The sequence below is a fragment of the Nerophis lumbriciformis genome, linkage group LG02 (assembly GCF_033978685.3).
Source record: "Nerophis lumbriciformis linkage group LG02, RoL_Nlum_v2.1, whole genome shotgun sequence".
NCBI lineage: Eukaryota > Metazoa > Chordata > Actinopteri > Syngnathiformes > Syngnathidae > Nerophis > Nerophis lumbriciformis.
This window is the reverse complement of record NC_084549.2, coordinates 75,501,975-75,512,500: the sequence shown is the minus strand read 5'-3', so window position 1 is coordinate 75,512,500 and position 10,526 is coordinate 75,501,975. Positions and strand designations below refer to the sequence as shown.

Below are 10,526 nucleotides of genomic sequence, written 5' to 3'. Positions count from 1 at the left end.
TCTTTAGGGTGTGCCATCTTGTGGGCGCTCTTATTTATGTGCCTCCACTTTGACAGCATCTTCTCACCATCATCCATGTTGTAGTTTTTATCTTCCATAATGTGTCTACTGACAGATATAAGTTACAACAATACACTACTTTGTATTATAATGTAACATCCACACAAGTCATTGACACATGAATGTAACATCCACACAAGTCATTGACACATGAATGCATCATCCACACAAGTCATTGACACATGAACGCATCATCCACACAAGTCATTGACACATGAATGCATCATCCACACAAGTCTTTGACACATGAACGCATCATCCACACAAGTCATTGACACATGAACGCATCATCCACACAAGTCATTGACACATGAACGCATCATCCACACAAGTCATTGACACATGAACGCATCATCCACACAAGTCACTGAGCTGGTGCTAGTATTTGTACAAATGTAAACAGTACCCTGCCTGGTGGTAATGATCTGGTGTACAAATGTAAACAGTACCCTCCCTGGTGGTAATGATCTGGTGTACAAATGTAAACAGTACCCTCCCTGGTGGTAATGATCTGGTGTACAAATGTAAACGGTACCCTGCCTGGTGGTAATGGTGAGAGTCCCACACCCAAAAGATTGTCATTCAGCGCCGTGGAGTCATTTTGGATGACTGCTTGCTGTTTTTGTATGGCAAGAAAACACTACAAGTCCTCAAAGTTTTAAGTTAAAGTCCCAATGATTGTCACAAACACACTAGGTGTGGTGAAATGTGTCCTCTGCATTTGACCCATCCCCTTGTTCACCCCCTGGGAGGTGAGGGGAGCAGTGGGCACCAGCGGTGCCGCGCCCGGGAATCATTTTTGGTGATTTAACCCCCAATTCCAACCCTTGATGCTGAGTGCCAAGCAGGGAGGTAATGGGTCCCATTTTTATAGTCTTTGGTATGACTCGGCCGGGGTTTGAACTCACAACCTACCCATCTCAGGGCGGACACTACAGTCTGGGCCACTTAGACCTAAGGGGCGGGGCCTTATTCTTAGCCAAATAATCGTGATTCGCGTTCTTGCCGGAAGCGTGCATCCTCATCTCTTGGTTTATGGGGCGGTGCGTTGGACGGCGTGGCTCAGATGGTAGAACAGTCGAGCAGGAACTTGAGGTTTCCTGCTATGAATCCAACTTCTGCCATCCTAGTCCCTGCGGACATGTGCCACTCCTACTCCTGGGAATGTTGCCTACCCAGAGCAGCTGTGGCTCCAAATGTAGCTTACCACCACCATGAATGACTTACCACCACCATGAATGACTTACCAGCACCATGAATGATGATCACTGTAAAGCACTTAGAAAAGAACAATCATTATTGTACTCCTACCAGGAGTTCTTCCAGTACTGCATGGAGAGCAGCAGATCCAGACCATCTGGGGACGAGGACAACAAGATGGATCTTCTCAAAAAAGGTAGATCTATGTTTAGTGGTCTTTGTCAGGTGAATGTCATCATGTTGGTGTCCCTCAGAGAGTCAGGACGAGAGGCAAGCGGTGGCCAGTCTGATGGCGGACGACAGCAAATCTTCTGTGTCTGTGCCGAGAATCTTCAAGAAGGTACAAAAGCAAATAATTGAATCCCAACACTGTAGCATTTTGGTAGTTGAAGGACATGACAGCAGTCACATGACCATGAACCTCCTCTTCCTGAAGATCTGGGTCACGGCTCTGTCTGTGTGCTTCATCTTCACCATCACCATCGGAATGTTCCCGGCCGTGACCGTCGATGTCAAGTCGACGGTGGCCAACGGAGGAGGATGGGGTGAGTGGTTAAACCAGTCCATCAACCACACCCTGCTGAAGTTCTCCGAAACGGGAAGTTCTGCTTTATCCATAAAATACAAATACTTGGTGAGGACATGATCAGAACCAATCAAGTTTCTTTCTGAGATGTCACTTCAACTCAGATGAACTGCTTCCAGACTACATAGTCTCATGTAATCCACAACAGCAAAGATTCCAGACTATGTAGTCTCATGTAATCCACAACAACTAAGGTTCCAGACTATGTAGTCTCATGTAATCCACAACAGCTAAGATTCCAGACTACGGAGACTCATGTAATCCACAACAACTAAGGTTCCAGACTATGTAGTCTCATGTAATCCACAACTAAGATTCCAGACTACATAGTCTCATGTAATCCACAACAGCTAAAATTCTAGACTACATAGTCTCATGTAATCCACAACAGCTAGAATTCCAGACTATGTAGTCCCATGTAATCCACAACAGCTAAAATTCCAGACTACGTAGTCTCATGTAATCCACAACAAAGATTCTATACTACGTAGTCTCATGTAATCCACAACAACTAAGATTCCAGACTACGTAGTCTCATGTAATCCACAACAACTAAGATTCCAGACTACGTAGTCTCATGTAATCCACAACAACTAAAATTCCAGACTACTACCGTATTTTTCGGACTATAAATCGCTGTTTTTTTTCAAAGTTTGGGGGTGCGATTTATACTCAGGAGCGATTTATGTGTGAAATGATGAACACATTAGCGTAAAATATCAAATAATATTATTGATGTCATTCACGTAAGAGACTAGACGTATAAGATTTCATGGGATTTAGCGATTAGGAGTGACAGATTGTATAGCATGTTCTATATGTTATAGTTATTTGAATGACTCTTACCATAATATGTTACGTTAACATACCAGTTGGTTATTTATGCCTCATATAACGTACACTTATTCAGCCTGTTGTTCACTATTCTTTATTTTAAATTGCCTTTCAAATGTCTATTCTAGGTGTTGGCTTTTATCAAATACATTTCCCCAAAAAATGCGCCTTTCACTCCAGTGTGACTTATATATGTTTTTTTCCTTCTTTATTATGCATTTTCAGCCGGTGCGATTTATACTCAGAAAAATACGGTATGAGGCAATACTTTAACAGTATAATTGTAACCAGGAATAAGTCTTCAAGTAACAATATTCAAATACTAACATTGTTGGGTAAGACATTATTTGGTTTTATTTTGAATCCAGTGAAACAGATTGGTGGTTTTAGCTGATATGAAGACTTTCAGGTGTTTATGTTGAAGTATTTGGCAGACACTTTTATCCAAAGCGACATACATCAAAAATACATATAAAACAATCAGTGTAAACAAGATCATTAAGGGAAGAATGTAATAGAAAATATCAATACAAAGTGTCATAAACTCTCTGCTGCTGCAGCAACAGAGATACAGTCTATAAGATATATAGATATCTAATGTATTTATACATTGTTTATGTAGCATGTATATATAACCTACCGTATTTTTCGGAGTATAAATCGCACCGGCCGAAAATGCATAATAAAGAAGGAAAAAAACATAAGTCGCACTAGAGTATAAGTTGCATTTTTTGGGGAAATGTATTTGATAAAAGCCAACAGCAAGAATAGACTTTTGAAAGGCAATTTAAAATAAAGAATAGTGAACAACAGGCTGAATAAGTGTACGTTATAGGAGGCATAAATAACCAACTGAGAACGTGCCTGGTATGTTAACGTAACATGGTAAGAGTCATTTAAATAACTATAACATATAGAACATGCTATACAATCTGTCACTCCTAATCGCTAAATCCCATGAAATCTTATACGTCTAGTCTCTTACGTGAATGAGATCAATAATATTATTTGATATTTTACGCTAATGTGTTCATCATTTCACACACAAGTCTCTCCTGAGTATAAGTCGCACCCCCGGCCAAACTATGAAAAAAACTGCGACTTATAGTACAAAAAATACGGTACATAGCCTAAACTGAGAATGCATCATAATCAGTGGCGGCTGGTGAATTTTGTTTTAGGTGGGGCTGAAAGTTTGTAAAGCAAACCCCTGTAGAGGCGTCATTCTCCCCCAGAAGATTTCTTTGTGATTTTCACATAAAAATATTGAAGATCTTTGCTCCTTCTCAACTCTGTGGTAATATTATTTTCACAAAATACAACAAATAGTACGTTAATGTTAAATCTTTCTTGTGAAAAGTAATCCCCCGATTCCTATTTTCAACAGTCCGCTCATTTGAGCAGGAAAACGCTGAACACCATCTTTGTTTTCTACCTGTCAACTGTCAGTTTAGCATCTTTGTTTTCTACCTGTCAACTGTCAGTTTAGCATCTTTGTTTTCTACCTGTCAACTGTCAGTTTAGCATCTTTGTTTTCTACCTGTCAACTGTCAGTTTAGCATCTTTGTTTTCTACCTGTCAACTGTCAGTTTAGCATCTTTGTTTTCTACCTGTCAACTGTCAGTTTAGCATCTTTGTTTTCTACCTGTCAACTGTCAGTTTAGCATCTTTGTTTTCTACCTGTCAACTGTCAGTTTAGCATCTTTGTTTTCTACCTGTCAACTGTCAGTTTAGCATCTTTGTTTTCTACTTGTCAACTGTCAGTTTAGCATCTTTGTTTTCTACCTGTCAACTGTCAGTTTAGCATCTTTGTTTTCTACCTGTCAACTGTCAGTTTAGCATCTTTGTTTTCTACCTGTCAACTGTCAGTTCAGGCTGCTCGCCGGCTCCTCATCACCACTTCAAGATGGCGGCCCAATTGCTCGCGTCACAGCAGCCAAATGCTGCGTCTACTTATAACATGTCTATGGTTATAACGTCATTGCAAACACAGCAATCTTAGACTTAGACTTAGACTTAGACTTCCTTTTTATTGTCATTCAAATTTGAACTTTACAGTACAGATAAGAACGAAATTTCGTTGCATTAGCTCATGGTAGTGCAGGATAAAAAAAGCAATAAGGTGCATATATAAATAAATAAATAGGTTACTGTACCGATATATATATATATATATATATACCGGTACAGTATATATATTCTGTTATAATATATAATAATAATAATCTGTTCTTAAAAATCTGTTTTGTCCACTGCAGTTCACTACCTTATTCATACTTTTTGTCAAGTGATTTTTTTTTAAGCAGTGTTGCATGAGGTACCTACACATAACGTTAAGTTAGTCAATGTATCACACACAGTAACGTAACGTTAGACGGCGGTCAGCAGCACCGCGTATTTTAGCCACCTACAAAAAGACAAACATAGTCAGTTAAAATGTATACTATATTACGAATATGTGTACATATTGCATAGGGCCCTGACATCTAAAACGTACAACTCTGTTCATTGTTATGTTCATGTATTTATGTTTTTCATGTGTACACACACACATCAACACACATACAGTATGAGATGAGATCAATGAGATGAGGTAAGAACAGGATAGAAACTGCTGTGGAACTAGTTACAATGCAATTTGCCATGGAAATACAATAGTAACACTTTTGTGCAAATAAGTACAGTTGCACTTGTTTTTTCAAATGTATTTATTCTGTAAAAGAATGAGTTAAATGTTTAAAATGACTGGTTAATAGTGCTATTATGAAGTGCAATGTCAGCACTATTTTATTTTCCTGCAAATTCAAATGCACTTGTTTTAATAAATAAATACAGCGTTTGAAAAGCATACACAATCTGTGTAAATATATTAGTCTGTGGTTAAAAGGACTTGAAGGACTCGAAACTCAAAATGCAGGACTTGGGACTTGACTTGAGACTTGAGGGCAAAGACTTGACACTTACTTGTGACTTGCAAAACAATGACTTGGTCCCACCTCTGCCAGACATACACAGTCTACATATGTGTGTACTGTAGTAAATAGTACCAGATATACACAGTCTACATATGTGTGTACTGTAGTAAATAGTACCAGACACACACATTCTACATATGTGTGTACTGTAGTAAATAGTACCAGACATACAGTCTACATATGTGTGTACTGTAGTAAATAGTACCAGACACACACATTCTACATATGTGTGTGTACTGTAGTAAATAGTACCAGACATACACAATCTACATATGTGTGTACTGTAGTAAATAGTACCAGACATACACAGTCTACATGTGTGTGTACTGTAATAAATAGTACCAGACATACACAGTCTACATATGTGTGTACTGTAGTAAATAGTACCAGACATACACAGTCTACATATGTGTGTGTACTGTAGTAAATAATACCAGACGTACACAGTCTACATGTGTGTGTACTGTAGTAAATAGTACCAGACATACACAGTCTACATGTGTGTGTACTGTAGTAAATAGTACCAGACGTACACAGTCTACATATGTGTGTACTGTAGTAAATAGTACCAGACATACACAGTCTACATATGTGTGTGTACTGTAGTAAATAATACCAGACGTACACAGTCTACATGTGTGTGTACTGTAGTAAATAGTACCAGACATACACAGTCTACATGTGTGTGTACTGTAGTAAATAGTACCAGACGTACACAGTCTACATGTGTGTGTACTGTAGTAAATAGTACCAGACGTACACAGTCTACATATGTGTGTACTGTAGTAAATAGTACCAGACGTACACAGTCTACATATTTGTGTACTGTAGTAAATAGTACCAGACATACACAGTCTACATTTGTGTGTACTACATTCGGAAGTGCGTGGAGCATGTTAGTGTTATCAAGAACATCCCCACACGGGCCAACGAGAAACCCTGGATGAACAGTGAGGTACGTTCAATGCTGAAGGCTCGGAACAAGGCTTTCAAGTCTGGCGACATGGTGGCATTAAAATCAGCCAGAGCTAACCTGAACCGTGCCATTAAGGTTGCATAGCGTGCTCACAGTCAGAAAGTGCAGGACTTCTTGGAGAACCCTACAAACACTAGACGAATGTGACAGGGCATACAGGTCATCACAGATAATAAAGCTGCCCCCTGACCCTGTGACAACAGTATGAGCTTCCTAGATGACCTTAACAACTACTTTGCAAGGTTTGAGGCACTTAACACCACTCCGGCGGGAAAATCCATCCCTTGCCCTGATGAGCAGCCGCTCAACCTGGATATAGCGGATGTCTGTAAAACCCTGAGGAGAGTGAACCCCCGGAAAGCACCGGGACCTGATGACATTCCGGGCAAGGTGCTTAAGGGATGTGCAGACCAGCTGGCTGGGGTTCTCACAGACATCTTCAACATCTCGCTGACCCAGGCTGTGGTACCATCATGTTTTAGGACGGCCACAATCATTCCAGTGCCAATCTCCTCCCTCAATGATTACCGCCCCGTTGCACTCACCCCCATCATAATGAAGTGCTTCGAGAGGCTGGTAAAGACTCCAGACTTCCCCTCACATTCGACCCATACCAGTTTGCTTATCGCCCTAACCGCTCCACAGAGGACGCCATCTCCTCTGCACTCCACCTGAGCTTAGAACATCTGGAAGGAAAGGACACACACGTGCGGATGTTGTTCCTGGACTTCAGCTCAGCATTCAACACCATCATCCCGCAGCACTCGGTGAGCAAACTGGCCCCCCTTGGATTCAGTACCTCCCTTTGCAACTGGCTGCTTGACTTCCTCACAGACAGACCCCAATCTGTGAGAGTGGGCAACAACACCTCCAGTGCCATCTCCCTGAGCACCGGCTCCCCCCAGGGCTGCGTCCTGAGTCCACTGCTCTTCACGTTGATGACTCATGACTGCTGCGCCAGGTCCACTACTAACCACATTGTGAAGTACACGACAGTAGTGGGCCTCATCCGTGACAACAACCACATGGACTACAGGGAGGAGGTGAAACATCTGGTTGACTGGTGCAGAACCAACAACCTGGTCCTGAATGTCAACAAGACCAAGGAGATCATGGTTGACTTCAGGAAGCACCAGTCCAGCCACGCTCCACTCTTCATCAACGGCACAGCGGTGGAGATAGTAAGCAGCACCAAGTTCCTGGGGGTGCAGATAACTGACAATATAACCTGGTCCCTACACACCGGAGCTCTTGTAAAAAGAGCTCAGCAGCGCATGCACTTTTTGCGTGGGATGAAAAGAGCACAGCTCTCTCAGCACATTCTACAGAGGCACTATAGAGAGCCTGCTGACCAACAGCATCTCTGTCTGGACTGGAGCCTGCAATGCTTCAGACTGAAAGTCTCTCCAGAGAGTGGTGGGGACGGCGGAAAAGATCATCAGGACTCCTCTTCCTCCTATCCAGGAGATGGCAAAAAGCCGCTGCCTGACCAGGGCTCAGAAAATCTGCAAAGACTCCTCCCACCCCCACCAAGGACTGTTTTCACTGCTGGACTCTAGAAAGAGGTTCCGCAGCCTCCGAAACAGAACCTCCAGGTTCTGTAACAGCTTCTTCCCTCAGGCCGTAAGACTCTTGAATGCATCATAATTAAATTAAATGATCCCCTGGAATAAAAAAGACAATATAACATACATCCATAAACCTGTACAGTAATCTATTTATATATATTTATTTATTTTATATATATATATTTTTATTTTATATATATTTATTTATTTATATACGCACCTTATTGCTTTTTTATCCTGCACTACCATGAGCTTATGTAACGACATTTCCTTCTTATCTGTGCTGTAAAGTTCACATTTGAATGACAATAAAAAGGAAGTCTAAGTCTAAGTAAATTGTACCAGACATACACAGTCTACATGTGTGTACTGTAGTAAATAGTATTAGATGTACACAGTCTACATATGTGTGTACTGTAGTAAATAGTATTAGATGTACACAGTCTACATATGTATTGTAGTAAATAGTATTAGATGTACACAGTCCACATATGTATTGTAGTAAATAGTATTAGATGTACACAGTCTACATATGTATTGTAGTAAATAGTATTAGATGTACACAGTCCACATATGTATTGTAGTAAATAGTATTAGATGTACACAGTCCACATATGTATTGTAGTAAATAGTATTAGATGTACACAGTCTACATATGTATTGTAGTAAATAGTATTAGATGTACACAAGCGCTCCAGCAGGAACAGGAAGTGATGTCAGTGTGTTGCTCTGCTTGCAGACACCTACTTCATACCTGTTTCCTGTTTCCTGCTCTTCAATCTGATGGACTGGGCTGGCAGGAGTCTGACCGCCTTGGTCATGTGGGTCAGTTGTGTGTGTGTGTGTGTGTGTGTGTGTGTGTGTGTGTGTGTGTGTGTGTGTGTGTGTGTGTGTGTGTGTGTGTGTGTGTGTGTGTGTGTGTGTGTGTGTGTGTGTGTGTGTGTGTGTGTGTGTGTGTGTGTGTGTGTGTGTGTGTGTGTGTGTGTGTGTGTGTGTGTGTGTGTGTGTGTGTGTGTCAGTCAGTTCTACACACCAACACTACTCATGTCTGCCTTACTGTGCGTGCGTGTGTGTGTGTGTGTGTGTGTGTGTGTGTGTTGCAGCCCAACAAGGACAGCAAGTGGCTGCCCACCCTGGTGGTCGTGCGGGTGGTGTTTGTGCCGCTCTTCATGCTGTGTAACGTTCATCCTCGCCACTTCCTGCCCGTGCTGTTTGCTCACGACGCTTGGTACATCATCTTCATCGTCCTCTTCGCCTTCTCCAACGGCTACCTGGCCTCCCTCTGCATGTGCTTCGGACCCAAGTAAGCACCAGGAACCTCCACACTGACATGTTCACTAGCAGGAACCTCCACACTGGCATGTTCACTAGCAGGAACCTCCACATTAGCAGGAACCTCCACACTGGCATGTTCACTAGCAGGAACCTCCACATTAGCAGGAACCTCCACACTGACATGTTCACTAGCAGGAACCTCCACACTGGCATGTTCACTAGCAGGAACCTCCACATTAGCAGGAACCTCCACACTGGCATGTTCACTAGCAGGAACCTCCACACTGGCATGTTCACTAGCAGGAACCTCCACATTAGCAGGAACCTCCACACTGGCATGTTCACTAGCAGGAACCTCCACATTAGCAGGAACCTCCACACTGGCATGTTCACTAGCAGGAACCTCCACATTAGCAGGAACCTCCACACTGGCATGTTCACTAGCAGGAACCTCCACATTAGCAGGAACCTCCACACTGGCATGTTCACTAGCAGGAACCTCCACACTGGCATGTTCACTAGCAGGAACCTCCACACTGGCATGTTCACTAGCAGGAACCTCCACATTAGCAGGAACCTCCACACTGGCATGTTCACTAGCAGGAACCTCCACATTAGCAGGAACCTCCACACTGGCATGTTCACTAGCAGGAACCTCCACACTGGCATGTTCACTAGCAGGAACCTCCACACTGGCATGTTCACTAGCAGGAACCTCCACATTAGCAGGAACCTCCACACTGGCATGTTCACTAGCAGGAACCTCCACACTGGCATGTTCACTAGCAGGAACCTCCGCACTGGCATGTTCACTAGCAGGAACCTCCACATTAGCAGGAACCTCCACACTGGCATGTTCACTAGCAGGAACCTCCACACTGGCATGTTTACTAGCAGGAACCTCAACACTGGCATGTTCACTAGCAGGAACTTCCACACTGGCATGTTCACTAGCAGGAACCTCCACACTGGCATGTTCACTAGCAGGAACCTCCACACTGGCATGTTCACTAGCAGGAACCTCCACATTAGCAGGAACTTCCACACTGGCA

The 10,526-nt window shown here is 42.5% G+C and overlaps 1 protein-coding gene across 3 annotated transcripts in view; it reads left to right on the top strand.

Moving 5' to 3' along the window:
* The window catches only part of LOC133581356 (equilibrative nucleoside transporter 1-like), a 69,863-nt gene that overhangs the window by 57,179 nt on the left and 2,158 nt on the right, over positions 1–10,526 (top strand). For all 3 annotated transcript variants that reach the window (XM_072912026.1, XM_072912028.1, XM_061935339.2), the window contains exons 8-12: positions 1,375–1,456; positions 1,515–1,600; positions 1,697–1,805; positions 8,939–9,024; positions 9,303–9,502. In XM_072912026.1, the coding sequence (XP_072768127.1) occupies positions 1,375–1,456; positions 1,515–1,600; positions 1,697–1,805; positions 8,939–9,024; positions 9,303–9,502 (563 nt within the window). The remainder of the gene's footprint in view (positions 1–1,374; positions 1,457–1,514; positions 1,601–1,696; positions 1,806–8,938; positions 9,025–9,302; positions 9,503–10,526) is intronic.